Source organism: Opisthocomus hoazin, chromosome 12 (genome assembly GCF_030867145.1).
Source record: "Opisthocomus hoazin isolate bOpiHoa1 chromosome 12, bOpiHoa1.hap1, whole genome shotgun sequence".
NCBI lineage: Eukaryota > Metazoa > Chordata > Aves > Opisthocomiformes > Opisthocomidae > Opisthocomus > Opisthocomus hoazin.
This window is the reverse complement of record NC_134425.1, coordinates 19,011,545-19,032,838: the sequence shown is the minus strand read 5'-3', so window position 1 is coordinate 19,032,838 and position 21,294 is coordinate 19,011,545. Positions and strand designations below refer to the sequence as shown.

Below are 21,294 nucleotides of genomic sequence, written 5' to 3'. Positions count from 1 at the left end.
CCTGCCAAAGCAGAGTCACCTACAGCAGGCAAACCCTCAAAAAGGTTTATTAATTTATTAAAGTTGGGCTTTATTCTGCCTGTAGTCACAAAAATTCCAGTGGACTAGGAGTATAAACAGAACAATTTTTCATCAGCTTGTCAGAGTAGTGTGTGCTTAATAGGTTCAATAGGAACCTTGTCCATAAGACAATATTTCAGATGTCCAGGGTGTACATTTCTGGAAGGATCTTGTATTCATTTTATTCTTAGGAGAATTCATTAACAAAGAATTGCAATTGAAATGGAGGCGGAGAGCATAAAGGTAAGCTTTAGCAGTAGGGTTAGGAATGAAAAGCTGTTACTGTTCTCCTTCTGGTAGTTAGATACATGTATTGACAGGAAAAAGGACTGATTATTCTGTGAAGATGCTCTTTTAAAGTAATTGCTCCTCTCTTTTAGGGGCTTACTAGTTATCTGGGGAGGTGAACTGTCATGGAGACATGTTTTCATTCATTTCCCACTCTGTTTGATTACACTATGAATGTGCAAGTTTTTAGACTGAAGTTAAACTAACCATCCTTCTCAGCTCCCCCTGCCTGAAATCCCTGATTGCAAACTGTAATTTGTTGGTGATCGCTCAGTGCTACTATGAATAAATAAAAAAGAAAAACAATTTGTGTTTCAAAACTAGAGAAGTGTGTAAACTCTGTTGAACCAAAAGTATTTCTTTTCCTGTGCTTACCTTTGACTGTATCACCGTGTTCATCTGCTCCTCTTTCCTTCAAATAAGAGTTCTATTGTGTCTTTCTCAAGTAAGATAAGGTGGAATTTGTCAGAATCTTACTTAATGCAACGTAAATAAAAGAAAGTGTATCTCATCTTTTCCTGCTGAAGTCAAGGTAGCTTTGCTATTAAATGTAGTTTAACCTCTCAAGTTTTTTGTTTAAAAATTGTGGTTTAACTAAATTGTAAAGTTATGAACAAAATACCAAAAATCCATAAAGGTGTTGGGGAGGGAAAGGAGCAACGAGGAGAGTCACAAAAGTAATTTTTCTCTCTTTTTTTTTGTTCCCCTTCTCCTCATAGGATACTTTAACACTTTAAGACGAATGTTCCATCAGAAGCACTAATGGATGTTGGCATGCCTTGGATAAGGTGGTGACCGCTGGATGTCATTTGTTTCTGTTCACTGCAGAGAGCCAAAATTGACTCCGTTTGGAGTTGAGAGAGAAAGCAGTACAGACCTATCAAGATGACTGATCCTATGATGGATTTTTTTGATGATGCCAATCTTTTTAGTGAGACCTTAGAAGGTTTGTCAGATGATGCCTTTGTTCAACCTGGACCTGTTTCACTTGTTGATGAATTGAATTTGGGTGCAGAATTTGAACCTTTGCACATAGACTCGTTGAACCATGTGCAAGATGCTCAAAATCCACAGAAGATGAGTGAGTTTGATCAGCTGAATCAGTATGATTCATTGAAACTTCACTCAGTAAATCAGTCTTTTAATAGCTCAGCTGACAACGTCTTATCACCACACTCTCAATTCAGTTGTTCACCAATTCATCCGCAAAGCCAGTCTAATGGGATGTTTCCAGATGTGGCTGATGGTAGTCCTATGTGGGGACATCAAACTGCCACAACTGTTTCAAATCAAAATGGGTCCCCCTTTCACCAAGGACATTCTCAGTCTATGCAGCAAAACAAAAGCTTTGTAGCACACCATGACTTTGCCTTATTTCAGGCTAATGAACCACAGCATCAGTGTGCCTCACTACGGTTGCAACAAAGCAGAAATAACACGGGGCAAGATGCTTTGAGTCAGCCAAAAGACTTCATGGAAGTTAACGCGTCTACTTCTCACAGAGTTGGTGTTAACCACCCACCTCCGATTTCTAATCCATCAACTTCACAGCAGCCCCTGTCTGTTCAACAGTTTTCTCAAACTCCAAGTGCTTCGCTACATTTTTGTGGGAATCAAGAAGGAAATTTTGGTGGACAGTCCCCAACTATTACTCCATGTTCTGTCAATAATAGCCAACAATTTTCATCTCCTTATTCTTACTCCAGTAACCACATTTCTCCTACCAGCCTTCTTCAGTCTACAACAACTCTTTCTTCTAGCCAGCAGACACACTCTATCTCTGACTTCACTGGAAGCGATGCCTTTACATCTCAAACAGGGACCAAGCAAGAAACAACTGAGCACATGTTGAATCCTAATACACCTTTGAATTCAAATAGTTTTCAAATGTTGCATTCTGCACATCCTCAGGGCAACTTTAGTAGTTCAAAACTCTCTCCTGTGAATATTAATTTTCCAGCTTCTGCTGGTTCTGCTTCTCAGATAAGCCATTTCACTGACCCCATTGAAAGCAACGGTTTTACATCTTTAGATGAGAACTTACTTCATCAAGTCGAGACTCATAATGAACCATTTACAGGACTTGACCCAGATGACCTCCTTCAGGAAGACCTCCTGCCACAGTTTGATGATTCTGCGTTTGTTCAGGATAGCACAAGCCATGTTTTAGAGCATGACCTAGAACATCATATAACGCCACAGCAAGTAACACAGTCGTCTGATCTTCTTCGGGCACAGTCTCAAAGTCAGATCCATCCTTGGCATTCTTCAGTTTCTAATCAGCATCTGCAAGACAGAAGTCGTGTAACCTTACAAGGACGGGTATGTAAGGATTTGGGGGATGGGGGTTTGAGCTTTTCGGTTTGGTTGAATAATAATGAGTGCTTGTGCCGGGATGTGATAACTGAGGTCTCTGAGATGCTATTATTTGACCTTGAAGAAGTCTAAGTAACTGCTAGTTTGGGGGGGGGGGGGGGGGGGGGGAAAGCAAGCCTATTGATGTAGACCTTGCATGCTTCTTTTCTTGCCATTGTAGAAGACACGTCTATGTGACCTGAAATATTTCTTCAGAGAAAATGGTGCTGGTCCTACTGCTTGTATTTTCCAAGTACAGCAGAGAAAATTGTTTGTTTTGTGATTTTTGGTGCAAATATAATGGCTTATTGTCTTTTAAAGTACTTACAGCAGCATATTTTTAAGAATTTTAATAAGGCTTGTGTAGATGATATCCTGCAAGAAATGCACTGGTTTTGTTGTTACTTGGCCCTTTGCTTGGTGTCTTTATACTTGTGCTGATTGGCTAAAAAAGAAATTTTGTGTTGTTGTTTTTGTCGTGATTAGTAATAATAGAAAAGGTATAAAAGGTTATGCCAGTGTTTGGTTTTGTTGCTTTTGGCTAAACCAAAAAACTCTACAGTTGTTTTAGTGTAACGTACATCTACTGCGAGTGTTAAGGCCTTCCACATGGAGGGCAAGATAGCATAAAAATTAGATTATACTTTTTTAATGGTATGCAAGAGAAACAAACTTTGCAGACAGCGCTTTTCAGATTATCTGAAAGAAATAAAAATTGTTTGAGCAATGAAGAGTTCAGAAAGTCAATCCTTCAGTCCTTCAGCCTGTTCCTTACAAGTGCTTTCTCATAACATGTAATAGAGTGAATTTTCAAATAGTTTTGAGCTAGTAAGTCTGCTTTTTTTCATGCTGGCCTTTATCTTCATGTGTATCATCATCTTCTCTTTATAGGAATTGTGTAAGTGGCAAGAAATCAAAATATAGACTGATGCTTCTGAGTTGCTTTGATCTCTTATAGTAGCTAAGCTTTTTAAAACCAAACAAAATAGGGCAAGTATATTTATTTTTTCACAACACTGTAACTGGAAAAATCATGGTTTTATTACAGCTACTAGAAACGTCAGCATGTGTGAGATTCTTGTAGATTTTTCAGCTCAAAAAATTCCTAAATCAAAAGAAAATCAATATAGGAGAGACGTAATAACCAAAGGCACAAATAATTGTTCTTTCAGCTTTTTAAATTTATCAATCTGTAAAAGCTATAGCTGTGGTTTTGGAGACTAGTTTGATGGCTTTGCTTGTTAATGCTTGAAGAGTGGTATCAGTGACTGCATTACCTGTAAGTTAATACCTTAATGTTATCACAGTTTGGCACTGCTTGGTAGCTTCCAGTCCAAATTTGATTTGACAGGAATGACTGAAACTTCTTCAGTGAGATGGTTTGACAGGAGGAGCTGTAGCGTCTGCGTGGTAAATGTACAAATTTGGGTACCATTGCTGGTTATCGAGGGTTTCCAGGGTTGTGAGACTGTCTGTTGAAATCCATGTACATGTGAACAGTGGAAGTAGGAAATGTCATTTTAAACTCCAGTTTTAAATTCCAGTAGGAATTTAGCTTGTATTTGGGAAAGGAGAGGGAATAGAAATGTTTTCCAATTTTGAATCTGTGCATTTCAAAACAGAGGCAACTCTAACATCAAATATACATATGCAGACAGCTTTAAACTTACCTGTATTCTTGCTGCCAATATTCTCTCTACCTGAGGGAGTTTTTCTTACTGGGGGAAAAACAAAATTGTTGGGAAAGAAAGGAACTCAATTGCTGACTCTTGGTTCTACTTAGTTTGCAGGACACGGGCCTGTGGAGGAGGCAATGTAACAATTTTTTCCCCTTCCCTTTAATTTTATGTCATTAGTGTAGAGGTAAGGGTTTAACACATTTGATCTTTGGTCTTGTTTCAGGAGATTGCTTGTCCATTACGACTTCTGCTTCTGTTTATGCAGCGTGTAACTAGTGAAGCTTTCTCTGTAAAACTGTGGTGTGACATTAACAAAACATGTAGGTGGCTGTGTGTTTGAGATCAGCTTGATGAACTGAACGATGCAGGAGGTGCATTTGGTTGGTTTTGATAAACGTTTTGTATTTTTTCCGTCAGAGAGAGGGAAGAGGGCGCAGCCCAAGCAGCTAGTCCTATCAGTTATCTCGGTACCCAGAAGACACGTGCTATAGTAGCTACTAGGGAAACGTGCGCCTGTTTATTGCTGCGCGTACAGTACTGCAGAGGGAGCAGCACCCACGTTCCCTGCCGGGAAGCAGAGTGGCAGAGCCCGCAGTTAGGAACAGCAGCATCGAGGCTGTTGGTCTCTGTGAACATACTTGGGGTGAAGGGTGAAGAGGAAGTGGATTCCAGGAAAAGTGGCGGTGGCGAGAAACCCAGGGGTTGGTACTGTGCGAGGAGCATCTGGGATACAACCCAGGCGGTGAAAAGTAGGGTGAATAAAACCTCCTGGTGCTCCAACTTTTCTGTTGTATACCTCAGAACCTTTCAAGATTTACTTCAATCTCACTGCCGTCAGTTTTGTGCTTTGCTTTGTAACTAGGAAGAGAAGGGAAAGAAGTTTGAAGGCCTGTGGAGAGTGTGTTGCGTTGTGGGGCGTTTCACACCACAATGAAGACCAAAACCAAAGCAAAGCAACTTTACAGTATTTAAACTTTTTCTTGCTTTTTTCCACTGGACTTTGAAATGAAACAGACAGGAAACAGATAGTTACAAAGCTGCTTGGTTTGGTTATTATTTTGGGGTATGCAATAAATTGTATAAATTGAGTATATCTAATTGGACAGATGTTTAATGTTTCCTTCAGAAACTGGTTGTGAAGTGGTAGCTGTCAAACTGTTGTGAGGAATGTATTGATGGGGGAATGACAGAAGCAAACAATGTAGAAGCCTCTTTAAATTAGCAGTATGTATAATATGAACAGCAATAGAGAAGTGCAGCAGTTACTGAAAAGAAGTCTTTTGGATCTGTCTTTTGTCTGATTACAGTTCTAAGAGGGGTTTTAGTTTTAATTCTCACTTTTATTCTTTGATTGCTTTGTAGAATTTAAAGTTCAAGATGAGTTTGTTCTGTTTGAGCTTTTTACAGTGTATAGTTGAACCAGAGAGGAAGAAGGTGGGGTAAGAGACGGGGAGGGAATACTGGCCTTACTGAGACTGGTTGGTTTTAGTCTAGGAGTTAGGTGGCGAGGGGTTTTGGTAGCTCTCATATATAATAGTCAAGGTAAAAATTTTGTTTGACAAGACAATGTCTCATACTGGCTTTTGTAAGCTTTGAGGAAACAATTACTAGTGGATTTAATTATTTTCATCAGTTTTACTTTGATAATGATTGAGATTTTTTCAGACAGGAAAACTTCTTACTGTACAAAATAGTTAATGGACTGTAGCTATTGGAATGGACCCAATGTTAGACAGCCAAAGATCTTTAACTACAGTTATGCTGAAGTTATTGAAAATTAAAAAAGAACATTAAATACTTGTTGTTCCATTATTTGAAAGTGAGAATACTCATCACATTTTTACTTGTACAGCTATTCTTTTGATAGAAATTAATTTAAAAATTAATACAATTTGTTCAGTATAATAATACTGCAGAATTTAAAACAATCTAGAATGTCTTGTGCTGCTATTACACTTTCTATGCCTGCTGCAATTAGATGGTAATTGTAGATTGTGCCTTTTAATTTTACATCATGCATTTTTCATCAGAGTTAGTTTGAGAACAGAAAGTAGAGAAACTCACTGAAGATTCGTGTAGCTTCAGCTTTGTCTGATATAACACTTCTGATCTTTCTAACTCCGCTTAGAACTGTTTTGAGTTTGCTGAAGCAAAATATTCTATTCGTTTTTCACAAAGTTGAAAAAAGATTTAAAAAATACAGGCATCAACATTCAGTTCTGCATGTTTAGAAGAAAAAGGAAGTTGGAAAGATGATCTGAAGTATAAACTGTCCTAAGAGAAGTTTACAACCATCTTGCTGTGTATGTTATTTTTAACAAGCCTTTTCATCTCTTCTGGCTGCATACATGAAAGCAGAATAATTGAGATTAAACTGGAAAATAATACTCCCTTAATAATCTTAAGTGCTATAGGACAAGTTGATAGTCTTAGTTCTTAAATCAGGTGAATCTTTTTTCCATTAGCTGCCAAACTTTTAGGCACAAACCTTGATAATTCAGTACATTCACGAATTCCGTTATCTTGGTGCTTTTGTGCTTGCAAGCACAAGCTTTCCTACCACTTGTTTTATAGCAACAGGTGACACTCGGTTTTTGGAGAGTGTTTGTCTTGCCATTGTTGAAAGTTTAGCAAAGCAAGTCAGAACATTGTAGATGATTGCTTGGTTGGTGTCGTACCCTGCGACATCTATATATACCAGAATGGCATAACCTCATATATGAGTGTATCATGAGAGGCGGAGTTAAGTTTCACCTGATCAAAGTCCAGGCTGACGTGCTGCTGAGATACGTGTCCTGTGTAGTCACAGGCCTTTCTCCTCTGGCTGTGTTAGCGGATACCTACCTTTTTCTATCAACTCTAAATTGATTGTAGACAAGTATCCCTTGGATTATTCCGCTCGTAAAGCTGTCACTGCCATTGGTTGCTGTTCTACTTGTATATGGAATCTTGCACTGTAAAGTTTTTTGAGAGAAATACATAGTAAGCAGTCATGTTTTCTCGGCTAGTACAACAAGCCAATTACTTGATAGATGCAGTTTTGTAAGATGTATACAAGTCAAGGATTTAATATTTGTCAGAGTGCATTTCTTACATTCTGAGTAGTTAAATTTTATGTAAGCCTGTAGTGAGAAACATTTTAAAGTAATGAACTGATCACACTATATATGTAGGAGAGACTGGCTATTTTGTGTAGTAGGTTTATAGGTTATGGCTCCTAAGTGGTGTTACAGTATAGGATTGTAAAATTATGATGCTGTTACACATATTGCTTGTGAAGCAGTGGGTGACAGTTTTCGGTGGGATACATGTCTCAAAATTTGCCCCATTTTGCATCATCTGAAAACTGAAATCTAGACACCTGTTCCAGTAAGCAGTTGTATTTGTGGTGTGCATTAAAAATCGTATCTTGTAATCTTGAAAGATAAAAAAACTACAACCTCTAAGCAAGAGAGCCCTGAAACCTTGGTCTTTTTCCTGAAATGCTCAATAGTGTTGCTATAGCTTCCATTAAGCATATCCACTCTGTATTGTTATTGTTCCTTTAGCTATGGTTAATTTTATGGGTAGCATCATCATGTTAACAAATATAAATCTTTGAACTTTCCTTTTAAACGTTTCTAGGAGTCGTATGCTCTGGATTTGGTTCTCTGTGCTTAAAGAACAATTTTCACCTTCCCTGTAGAAGCTGAATAGATTGTCTCTGCCACAGTGAGGCAGCAGAATTCAGTTGTCATCTCCCAGCACCTAACAGGTTTATCATGTATGTACAAGTAATGAAAGTAATCCCTCCACTGACTTTGTTTTTACTGTGTTTTCCAGCTTTTTTGCTTTCCTCTATTATTTTCAGAAAGGTCTGCACAAACAGGGGGCAGTGAAAGTGGCAAAGCTGTGTCAAATGCACAGAGTTAGAGAGGAGTGGGGCAATGTTGCTGAGCTTGAGTTGTGCAGTTCCTGGAATGAACTAAGTCTTTTAAACTGTAGCTCTAATATGTTTTCATGGCTAATCTGTGGCTTTTCAACAATGATATATACATCACTGAAGATAGCAATTTTTTGATAACTTTATAGTTCAATGTGTACGAGGCATTTCCTTTTGTATATATTTTATCTAAGTTTTATATAGGCATTTTGTGCATTTTATTTCTTTTTAAAATGAGAAATTGCATAGGTTGGGGTGAGGAAGTAGACGTTTGTGAATTTAGTTTGTAACACGTTTACTGATGAATATTTATTATAATATTTAATTTCTTTTTTTCATTTGCCTTGTTTTTCCTTTCACAATACAGCTGTATAGTGAGGGAAAGACAAATTTCTGGACTTTTAAGAGCAAGGAAAATGCGCCAAGAGTATCTGCTTTACTGTTTTAAAGGCTTTATGAATTTATTAGTAATTACCATCTCTGCATAGAGTTAAATTGTTTCATCATTCTGTTTTTGAATCTTTTTTGCTATCACTAATGCTCTTCTGAAGTCTTTCTCAGCCTTCGTCACTTGTCATGTAATTAGCCTGTCCAATTCTTCGTGTATGTTTCCTCTTTAAAATGAAGTACTTGCTGTTGTAATGATTGTTATAATTTAAGAACATAATTTTTCGTGAGATAATTGCACATTCATTAAAAGACAGCAATAATTGTCTCTAAGATGTGCCAAAAGAGAATCATTTTTGTAAAAAGTAGTTAACAGATGGCAAGCATAAGAAGAAAGCTTCTGGCTAGGTCAATTTACAGTAATAATCCTACAGATATCAAGGTGAGACTAGTTGACAAAAATAAGTAAAATAGCTATTATTTTTTTAATGATGTTGCAGAATAAGTGTGATTGAATAATCTAATTATTTGCAAGCAGATGTCTAGTTAAGACTGAAGAACTGTGGTCTTGTTAATACTGAAGAACTATAAAGCGATTCAGTAATGTGAGTGTACTGATGTAACTGTGCAAACTTCATGTCTGGAAGAAGTGCTACTTAATTACAGAGAAAACAGAAAACAAAACCTATCTTAAATTGCCTTGTAAAGGCAGCAACCCATACTATAGACTGTTAAAGCTGTAGTTGAGTGTATGCCTAAAGTATAATCAGTTTAGGAGATAGGAGCTTTTTTTTCCATAAACTTCTATTCTTCCACTTCATGTTAATGCAACCCTTTGTGCTGTGAACTGAACTGGGAAACTCATTCGGGTGCAGAGAAACTTTCTACTTTTTTTTTTTGTCGGGAGTGTTTTTCAGGAATATGAGGGCACGCTGGGAGAGTTGGGACCATTCAGCCTGGAGAAGAGAAGGCTATGGGGAGACCTTAGAGCAGCCTTCCAGTGCTTGAAGGGGCCTACAAAAAGCTGGAGAGGTACTTTTTACCAGGGCAGGTAGTGATAGGACAAGGGGTAATGGCTTTAAACTGAAAGAGGGTAGACCGAGATTAGATTTGAGAAGGAAATTCTTTGCTGTGAGGTTAGTGAGGCCCTGACGCAGGCTGCCCAGAGAGGCTGTGGCTGCCCCCTCCCTGGCAGCGTTCAAGGCCAGGTTGGACCGGGCTTTGAGCAACCTGGTCTGGTGGGAACGGGTCCCTGCCCATGGCAGAGGGGCTGGAATGAGATGGTCTATAAGGTGCCTTCCAACCCAAACCGTTCTGTGATTCTGTGAATAGAAGTTGATGATTTAGTTCTCATAGTTGTACAGAATTGTGTGCCGTAGAAACAGTGGTGGGGAGCGAGGAAGGAATGGGAAGCATCATTTTCTTCAATAGAGGCAAAATAATTCCATGTGGAACCACAGCCTCAAGTACAAAGGAAGGGGAAGTGGGCTTGTTGTGGGACTATCTGTTGGCACTGGTAACCACTAATCTGCTTTGTCTAACTCTGTTATGAAAAGTCTGAATTTCTAAGTGGCTTCAAACATACTATTGCCTCTAAAACTTCCAGAACAGCACTTTGTATTGAGACATTTTGCAGAAAATCAACACTTTATAAAGTGTTATTGAAGTGTTATTACTGAAAGAGAAGTAGAACTTGTAAAGATGTTAACCACTAGTATGGTTTTGAAGCAAAGAATCTGAAGCACATTTGGAATTCATGTGGCTTTTGTCCAGATGTGTGTGTGCTTTGTGCAGTCAGGCTTTACAATTTCTTTTAGCTGTTATGTTAGTTCTAAATAAATAGGGAGATCAAAATAATATCCAGCACTTTGTCCACCTAACGGCCTCCTGCGTCTGGAGAGGTATTGTTTTTTTTGTTCATTATCAGGTTAAAAAATTTGCACAAGTTCCTGATAGATGGATTTCCAAGACGGTGCCTATCTTCAGGTGTTGAGTGAGTTGAACTTGAGAACGCTTAAGGCTGGTAAATATGAGTGAGTGGATTTCTAGGAGGATGAGACTGAGAATGCTTATGTTGATTTAATGAAGTTTGATAAATGAACCTAGGAATGTAGTTTTAGGCTAGAAGCAGTTGACAAATCTTACAGGTTTTTTTGGAAGCTCTGTAATTTGTAGCAGAGATTGTTTTTTGTTGCATAAATGTGGCAGATTTTCTTTTGTGGGGGCTATTTGGCTTGTGTTTGCACTTATTTGGGGTTTTTTGCTCCCTTGATGTCTTATTGTGAGGGCTAGCATTTTAATTTATGTATTGGGAAAATGTTCTTGTCTTTTACATACTGCCTTTTCAGGAGTTAGTCTGTAGTTGAAAGTAATTTCAACGTTAGCATATCATCTGTGTGCACGTAACACTTTTCAATAGCATATTGAGTTGCAAACCAGAACTAGTTTCACAGGTTGATAGGAAGGCCTCTTTTAAGAGATATTCATGACTTCACAATTTAGTTTTAGCTTATATGTTGGAAGGAAAAGAGGAGTTTGCCTTAGTGTTAAAGACAACATTGCAAATGTTTTGGTTCTGAGCATTTTGTTTCTTTTTGTTTGAAACATTGTTTCAGAATGACAGTTCTGACTGATAGGTTTATAAAACAATATTAAGAGCAATGTTAAAAACAATTCTTTAAAGGTACCATCTTTTTTTACTGAGCACCAGGAATAGAGATGGAGAGTTCTTTAACAGTATTTTAAACAAACACTAGAAAAATGTAGCTGTTGTGCTTTTAGTGACTTGCAACATGCTGTGGCTTACAGTACCTGTTTTTATGCTTCAGAAGGAGAAGAAATAGTGCTAGAAGATGCAGTACGCTTGGGCTGTTTTTCCTCTTCACTAAATCTTTGTAGCAGCTGCTCATGAGGCCCAGGTATGGCTCAGCTTAATGTGTAAATTCAGTTGTAGCAGAAGTTTTGGTTCTTGTAGGTGCTAAAAGCAGCAACCAGCTGCTACAGAACAAGAGTTGCCACAAGGAAGGCAGGTAAATTAATTTAAGGAACATAGGAGTGACAAAATCAGACATGTGTCTTACTGTCTTTGAGTTTAGTAAGAACAGTTTTTTAAAAAGATTAGGTGAATTTATTTTGATGTGTCTGTGGTGTAGCTCCTATTTATATCATCCTGTGGAGGATCCTTTGACCTTCAATCATGTGGTTTATGAAATCTGATGAACTACACAAGACGTATATTTTATGGTGCCAGCCTGGTGTGTTTTTTGACTGAATACAGTTAATTGCAAACGTGTACAGGCCTTGGCTGATTTCGGGAGGTTCTCAGAGATGGTGACCCAACCTTGCTTGCTGGGGACAGAGGGGTGAAGGTGCTCGTGCTCCTGGCTGTGCTTCAGGATGTCCTTGGCAGCACCCTGCTGTCGCTGACCAGGCTGTCATTTGCTCGATGCTGATAGCAGCTTCTGTTGACTTGAACTCCGTGAAAGGTGATAATTTCTCTTAAGCTTTACGCTGGGCCTAGTCCTGCCTCTTCTGCTAATAGCCAGGCTCAGTTGAGATAAAAAATTATTTCTGTGCTTATGTTTCTAGAGACCTGTCTTGCAACTTTTTCAGTTTGATCCCTACCAAAAGTTCATGCTCCCTGCTGTTTTGTTTTGTTCTGGTTTTTTAATGGTCAATCCCTGTAAAGCTCTTGGATGCTATGTTCTTTCTCTGGATTTTTTTTAGGAGACTTCTAGGGAGAAGTGGTTTGATTTTTTCCTTTGCCTGAAATTGAATCCTGTTGATCCCCAGTAGTATCCTCTGTCTTGTGACCTCTATTTTCAATCTGTGGTCTCTTTTTGATTAATTCCTTTTGTGTAGGCATCTAGTTTTCCTCTTGATTTCAGGGGGACGATTTTGTTCAGGAATATTTAATTGAGAAAACTATATTCAAGAGGAATATTGTTTCATTAGGCTTCCATATATGCTAAAGTACTCTCTTATATTGGAGATTCTGGCACAGAAAGCTGTTAAAGTAGTTCATTGGAGCTGACACAAAAATATTGAAGTCGGTTTGAATTGAAGTGGAAGAAGTATGCCCCCCCCTTTAATTTACATGGAAATACGCTGTGCAGTCAGTACTCGTTTTAAATGTATTAGTGACTCACTAGCTGTTGATTTTAAAAATAAATTACTATTCCCAATTTCTGTCAATATTTTTTAATATATGTAAAGAGCTGATTTTTTTTGTCTCAGTGGAGTTACAAACATGGAAAACAGTTTGGTTAATCTGTTATGTATTGAGGAATACTACAACAAAAGCCACATTCAGAGATTGAGTAAACGTTTAAACTTGGCTGCTTCTAGTGAATAAAATTATTGTAAATAGAGATCTTACATGCTAACTTTTCTGAATATGCAAACTGTTTTGATTTAAAGATAGTTCATGATCAGTATTCCCCTAGTAATATAGAATCAGATCATATCTTTTTTCCACATCTGTCATCTTTCACAGTAGTTTGTTGTTCTGCCGTGAACGAGCAGTGAAAATGCACAGGGTTTTTAAAAACTAAAAAAATGTAGAAAGGAAGCTGCTAGTATTATGATAGAATCATTTCCTGGTACTGACCAAGGCAGTGATGAGTTGCAGTATGTTGTTCCAGGAGCCTTCATGCTGTGGATAAGTTGCTTCAGTTAACTTGTAAGTGAATTTTATTTTACCATTGCATTCAATGTACTACAAAATTTGAGCAGAATTTGGTGAATTTCGCTGTTAAAACATGTTGCGGAAGAGAATCGTCGTTGTGATTTGTTTAATCTGTGGTTGTTTCTCTCACCTAGCACAGCTTTGCTTTCTGTAGGTAATTGCAAGAGTGACGCGTTGAGACAAAAGGTGGGCAGGTTCATGCTAGTTCGGCATAGCTCTTGCCTACTTGCTCTTGGCTTTCAGCACTGCAGTAGGTGAAGTGACTCCTTTAACTAGCAGAAAAGTACAAAAAATAGACGATGAATGGCGCTGCCGTTTACAGCCCTTCACGACTTCAGTGACTGCTGACTCTGGGACAAAAAGAAGTGGGGAGTTTTTGAGGGGGAGGGTGTAAGGAAGTAGTGGCAGTAGTAAGCTTCATAAGGATGAAAGGGGTTTTGGTTTTGATTATAAAAATGTTTTCTTAGAAGGCCACTCCCATGAGAAGTGTAGAAGGAGCATGTTAACTGAAATTATGCTTTGACAAGAACCAGCTACAATTAAGGCCCTGTTGCCTTTTCTTGCTAAGCAAGAGATGTATGCCTTGCTGGTTTCTTACTTAGCGTGCTTGGCATAGGCGTGCTGGAGCTGAGCTTGGGTGTTTGGATTAAGGTGAATAAAAAGCTCCTTGTGTGGTGTTCTTTTTGGAGGTAGTCTGGGTGGGCTTTTGTCTCCCGGTCTTCCTCGCTGGGTGGTAACGAAGTACATGAGAAAATTATTCTCTTGGTGGCACATGAGTGAGCAGGTAGCAACATGGGAAAATGGAAAGAGGAAAGCTCTTTATTTAGTTTAATTTGGGATTTTCTTGTAACTTTGCTGTTCTGCACACTTTTGCTGCCAATTCTGTGTTGTTTTACAATAAAACCAGCATATTTAAGGATTTTGTCATCTTGTATAAATCATAATTTCTGTCTAAAGGTAAACAAAATTAGTTGATTTAAGACTACTTGAAAACAGCTGAAGCCTGAATACTTTTAAAGTAATATGGAAATTTGCTGCAGACTGTAAATCTGATTAGTGCCCATGTTAGTTCAGTTGGGTGTGTAGTGAAGAGGCTGGATAAAAACTATCTCAACGCATTCAATTTCATGCCTTCTAGTTCGTATAGCATGTACAGGTTACTCAAATGTTCTTTTTTCCTTGAAAGTAAAGTCGAAATTGCAGCTGCTATTTACGAGCTAAAGCTTCATGCGGCTTCTAAAATAAAACCTTTATTTAGAATCTTCTGTTTGCGTCTACCATGTTGAAAAGGATGTGCTGTATCTTGATATTTCTCAGTGAGCTCAAACCAGAGCTTACAGTGGCAGGTGAAAAAGCTGCGTGCTTGCTTCTGCCGCTTTTTAGGTTTTCCTGAGTGTGACTTTCTGGTAATGTAGGAAAAATGTAGCTTTTAAAATTTTAATTTATTTAGATGGAGTTTGTGCACCTCTTTCTAACCCCTTCCCTTTTTCCAGTTTTTAATATGAGGTAATTTTAGATGTGCAAATGAAAGATATGGTATGCTTTCAAGTGCATATAGCTGTAATGGTCAAACACAATTGTGTATTTAGTTTTCATAGTATTTGTTTCACAGTGTGCGCTGCAGGCTGTGTTTATTTTGGTATCAGGTCATTGACATAGATACCGTTACTTTGCTAGCTGGCTGACAACAGCAGTTGGATGCTTTGGGTCAGTATTGCTGTTATGTTGTATATACAGGTTGGGTATGTTGCTTTCATAGCTGGTGTGCTTGTAATTTAGATTATTGAACTCCTACTCTGCATCTGCTTGATGCAGTTTCACTTGATAATATTTGGGTACTAAGCTGAAGTTAGCAACAGAGTTCCAGTGGATTAGTGAGAGTTTGTTTGAGCTGTTATTAAAAATACATATTTTAAGAAAACAGCAATAAAAGTTGTGGTGAAAAGGGAAACTTTATAAGTTCAATATATTCTTTGTGCGACATTTCGTTATTTTGCCTTATTTTTTAGATGGAGTGTATTTCATTTCAGGTGGGAGTTTTTTGACTTTTTTTGTTACAGATTTGAATTTCTATTTCTTAGCACTCTGATCACAGAATTCCAATGTTCTGTATTTTGAAGCAAATACAAGCTTGGATTTTATTTAGCCCCTTGTTTTGCTTTTTGATCATGCTTGCAGTTTTGGGAAAGTGCTAATGCTTAACTTCATTTTGTGACTCATAAGGCCTTAAACTGAGCTGCTGTGTTGTTATAGATCTTGTTCCTTTCCAGAAAGGCAGTTTCTGAAGGAATCTTTCCTGTTAGAGACTAACTTCCTTTGCGTTAGTAAGAAAGATTACATTTCAGAAGCTTTACTTCAACCATCATATTGCAAGACTTGTTTCTGCATTTAAACCTGAGCAAGTGAGTTGTCTTACTGACTTCAAACAACCAAACTTTTGAATTTATCTTGCTTTCAGGACAGGCACTTTAGTATATCAAAAGAAAAAAAAAAAGTGTAGAAATCAAGCAGCAGTTTCTGAAATTGATGGTTAGAAATACAAACTACTACAGCAGTCTTTTTGTTTGTTTTGTTTTTATTATGCATAGAGAATTGAAATAGACTTGAGTAATCAGAATGGAGGTACAGTAAGTGGAATCTTTCTAGGATATATTATTCTAAATCTTAAATTTCCTATATTAAACACTTTTTTGAAGAGGGAATAGTAATAAACCCTGCATTTCTGGGAAGACACAATTTTCTCAGAACTTCACAACAAATGCGTTTTAATTTAAATGTTCCTTTTCAATGTATAAATTTAACACTAGAGAATGATATTATGTGTAGACAAATAAATACTTCAGTGAAGGAACAACAGTTTAAATATTGTCATAAATGGACAAGTACACTTCACAGCATTTGCCTTTTAAAAGTATTTATTTAGTCATTTCTTAATCTATATAATGCAGTCATTTGCCGTGGGAATCCCGTCAGTAGGTGCACATTCAAGAGGCTCAGATGCACAGATGGGAAGGGAAGAAAGAGACGTTTAGAAGGCAATGCTAGGTATTACTGAGCGTCAATTTGAAACAAGAACGACAAAACAGGAGGGGATAAAGACTGTTGTTTTAGCCACTTAGTCAAAACATCTTCTGAAGAAACGGAGGTCCCTGTAGCATTTCCCCGATTCTTTAGTTTTGCTGCATTTGGATGCCATCAGGAAAGGGGCAAGGGGAGACAGGTAACAGGAAGGCCTGTTTGGTGTTGCTTTAGCAGAACTTCTGTTCAGGTTTTCTTTTGTCAGTGAAAATCTACATGGAAGCAAGGAGAAAAGAAAGACTGGGTAGGATATGCAGTGTCAGAGGGTTGGATTTTACTGCTTGTGATTACACGAATTGTAATGTCTTACATGGATGCTCAGAGGTCCAAGAAGGATGGAGCTCACGTTTTATTTCCCTCAGTAAGTTATCTATTCTCTACCTGTCTGTCTGCTTCATGTAAGTGGTGTGGATATCTCTGAGATTCATGTTCTTCTAATTCGACTAAATTTCATCAATGGGTCAGCAATTACTAGGAGCTTGCGAGCGTAAATGCACAAACTTGTATGGCATGGTTATATAGTCTTGTCTTTTTTTAAAAACAAGCTGCATAAAAATGGAACAGCTGTCACTTGTAGTTCAATGTGCATGTGTAAGTGTAACCTGAGAGCTGAGAAACAACCTAGCTGAATGTTTTAAAGCTGAATCTTTTTTGGGAGTCTTTAGTCCAAGAATGTATGATTATCAAAGACTGGCTTCGTAATAAGGGACAGAAGTGTTCCTTGCTTTGAGGGACAACTGTTCAGTCATTTAGGGGCTTAGGGGGGCATTTAGAGTATCTTACTATTTTGTTTTAGATCAAGCAACTTAGGAATGAGGTCAGTCAGGTGAAGGTATTAATAATGTGTTTGCTTGGGACAGCCAGTGAGGTTTGAAGTTGTAGTGAACAAACTTAGCTCCATGTCACGGTGTCCTTAGGTAAGTCAATCTTGAATACGATAACTGCATGAAGATGTCTTATGTGTCCAGTGATGAAGCATCCTACTGACGGGGGATATGGGCTACTACTTTGCACTGCTATTTTAAATTTGCTAGACTGGCATGGGTTTTAGTTGGCATAGGAATGGTTTAGATAGAGTTAAAAGTCCCCTGGGGTCTGTGGAACTCTTTTTGCTGCTTTACCGTTCAGAGCTCTGTAGAGAACTGAAGAGTGATAATGTGGTTCAAAATACCGATACTGGCATTTGTCTGCCCTTTTTATTCATATTGCTGCTACATCTGCTTTTTAAAAATTCAGCAGATAGTAGCAAGAGGACTAGAAAATCTTGCCCACAGTAAGCTTGTACTTGGTACGTTTTGTTACTGCGTGTTTTTTATGTGTGTGTGAATTTTTTTGATGGTGCTTGTTCTTGCACTTTTATAACAAATACTTATATATTGTTTCTCTTTTTTCCAAAGCCGCAAAAAATAACCCCAGGAAAATGTCTGAAACTAGGACTTACCTTGGGGAGAGGGAGAACAAAACACAAACTTACTCCAGCCAAAAGTCATTTAGAGATTTCCTGTTGTTTGCTTCCATTTTGCGAGATGGTTTTGTTTTTCCATTATCAATCTTAAAGTTAGGAAATAAAGTATCTTTGTATTGTATTATTTTTTTGAAGGGGCACCATGAGTTTAAGAGAAGTTTTCCTCCTTTCAGATAGGCGTTTGAAAAAAGACGTGTTTCAGTAGTATGGTTTAAAGAAAAACTTACATCTTTAAGTACAGTAAACATTGTTTTTAGCATCCCTCACTGCACTTTATATTTACATTTAATATCTGTTCAGGGAGTCCCCTTACTTGGGATTTGAAATATACTGCAAAAATAAACTGAATTTAATCTTGTGAGGGAATGCAAAGTTTCCTACAGAAAAGAACAAAAATAACTTTGATATTCTTCAGTGTTGTTACTCAGCAGATTCTTGAAGCACCACTTACTTGTGTGAGAGATTACTTTAACCAACATTTGTTAAGTGACTCAAGGCTAGACATTAGTTCAGTTTCATTTAATGTTATATTTTTCTGGACTTTGAAAGGTCGTAAAAAAAAATTGGGGGAGAGCTGTTCTCTTTCACTGCTTTGCAGCATTCCCCTCCTCACAGCTGCAGAAGCTATCTGGCTTTACCTGTTATATAGAAGTTTTCTTATTGTAAAAACAGGGGTGTATTCCAGAAGAAGCTAACTCTTACCTGTACCTTCTAAGAATGTGTTTGCTATGACATTTTAGTAGGTCAGTATATTGGTAGGGCTTTATCTGGGGGGGTTTGAACTAGTCATATCAGAAAGATCTCTGTTATTTTCTTGCCCATAAGTATTTGGCAAAGTATCTCACATTTATTTCCAGATACTTGCACAGGACTTGTTTCAAACAGTGAAAGGAAACCTGACTTTCCTTTTATAGACTACTGAGTACAGTCAACTTATTTTTTAAGGAGTCAAATAATAGTGAAAATTGTCAGGTAAGATTGGTCAAGAGTGCAAGAAAGAAACAGTAGTGGAGCTTTTTTGCTAAAACATTTTGACTCTTAGAATAGGTATTAAAGGCTTCAGAAAATCTGTAGAAGTATGGCTTGACTCTGAAGTTGGTCTGAGCCTACTAATTCAAATCTGTTGTGCATCCACAATGCCAGTTGACTTGCATGTGGTCATTACATTTTTTTCATGTATCAGAGCCCTCAGTTTTCTAATGTGAAGTATAGCAGTATTTCTAGTGGGGACCAGAACAGAAGATAGGCGCTGCCTTGGGCTTAGATCAATACAAGTACTCAGTGTTACTAGTTCTGCATGTGAAAAACAGCACCTGAGAAATTCTGCTGAGGCAATAGGCTTTGTTGGTGTTGTATGCCATTTTTCAAAATAGCTCTGTTCACCATTATGGACTAGAACTGAAGAGAAGTGGGCGTGTGATAGGCGTGGGACACCAGGCCGCTCAAAACTGACACGCATCCAGTGCTGTAGCTTGGCAGAGCAAGCAGGATGAAGTTCTCAATTTCTTTCATTTCCTGGCAATTTAAAACCCCCCATTACGTAGTATCTCCTTGAAGAATTCCAGTGAAAGTTGCACACAGTTTTTATACTACTATTAAGTATTCCGAGAAACAACCTAACTGTATTTAGCACTGAGCCCCAAATAACTGTCTTCAGACAAAATCTTCCAAATGGAAGCTTATGTGTGTTGTAGACTCGCTCTCTGGTACCCGATGCTGCCTTTGCAGCATGCCCAGGTCAGCAGCATCTGGTTACATTGGACAGTGGCTTGATTCTCTCCCAGTGAATGATACGGTAAATCAGGAGCTTACTGGTTAAGAAGCTGCTACTAATCACAACTATGGTATCTTAGCTATAGAAGAGGTGAAACATGCTTAGTGGTATGTGTTACTGGGTTCTGTGGCATTTAGATGAGCAACAGCACGCTACGTAGAGAGTATGTGACGTGCAAAGCAGGTGCTTGTTTCATCTTGGAAACATGACTAGCTTAAGGTTGCTGGCTTTTATATGAATGTGTTCATTTTGATGTAAACTTAAAATTGGGTCATAAGCCTGGTGTTAAATGCGTGGTGAGATACAAATCACAGTAACCAAATTTACCTTCTGAAGTGACTGTTACACAGATGAAAACTGTTGCCCAGCCACATTGCTGTAGTTGTTAGCCATTCATTTATCAACATGAGATAACAAATATGGAAGACAGAAAAGGTAGGGGTTTTCCCCTGCATCTTTTTCCTTTTTTTTTAATCTATCTGTAACATGTCTATTTTAATTTGAGTTAGGTTTCACATTTGTGTGTCTTGAGATTGTCTATCCCTTAAACACTGAGACATTCATTAGCCATGGTGATAAGCAAGAAAAAGAAGGAAGAGTGTTATCAGCTTATTGGAAGAACCACAATTTGGAATGCTTCATTGGCTCTCTTAATAGTTCCATATATGCACCAGAGAGACCGGAAAAATTATAGAACCTCATGGATCTTCATTTGCCAGCTCTCTTGGCTTTGTAGAGCAATCCCAACAGATGGTGTGGGGCAACTGTTGAACAAGAAAATAAAAAGCGATCCAGAAGGAACTCTGAAGGGGATGGGGGAAGGGAAGGCACTTTTCTGGAGAAAATAAACCCTGTTTAGGTAAACTTCCCATCAATTGTGCAGAAGTAGCTTGGTTAACTAAGGAAATCTTATTGTAGTAGGTCATCTAAAGAAAACCACTTCTTTTGCTGGGATTGCCGTTCAGCAAAGAAGACTCCTTTCTGCGTGCGTGTGGGGTGATGCACATCCATATTGCAAGCAATCTTCTACAGATGGACTCTGTCAAGCGTGTGAGCTCGTATTTTTTTTTTAATAGATACACTTTTTGATTATAAAAGTGCCATTAAAAAAATCACTAGAAGAGTTATTCAGACTATTCGAGAGAAAGAAGTTCAGTGACTTCTGAATTCCATTGTAGTACTCGGAATTGAGTTCATGTTTGGTTTTTGGTGTTTTTTTTTTTTTTTTCAAAGTTGCATTCCTAAGTACAATTTTATAAATGAAACGATGAATGGAGATTCCTTTAAGATTTTTCATTGTAGCAGCTTAAAAGCAACTGCAGTTTTCAATCTTTGGTGTGATTATAGTGTGGAAAAATGAGAAACTAATTTGGACAAGACCCCAAACTATTGATTATCATTAGTTATGTGATTCTTTTATTTGTTTTATGCTTGTGATCTGGATACTACCTTGGTGATGACATGCACAAAGGGATTCCTTGTTTAGCAATAAACATGGACAAAGATGATGTGGTAATGCATGAAGATCAGGTTTCCAGGTGGCTAATTTTAGCTACTTTCAATGCAGTTGATGTCAAGGTCATCTTGATTTTCCTAAGG

At 37.9% G+C, this 21,294-nt stretch overlaps 1 protein-coding gene across 3 annotated transcripts in view; it reads left to right on the top strand.

Moving 5' to 3' along the window:
• Window positions 1-21,294, top strand: part of CHD9 (chromodomain helicase DNA binding protein 9) — a 99,364-nt gene that overhangs the window by 16,923 nt on the left and 61,147 nt on the right. For all 3 annotated transcript variants that reach the window (XM_075434211.1, XM_075434209.1, XM_075434210.1), the window contains exon 4: window positions 1,068-2,670. In XM_075434211.1, the coding sequence (XP_075290326.1) occupies window positions 1,234-2,670 (1,437 nt within the window). In that variant the 5' untranslated portion in view covers window positions 1,068-1,233. The remainder of the gene's footprint in view (window positions 1-1,067; window positions 2,671-21,294) is intronic.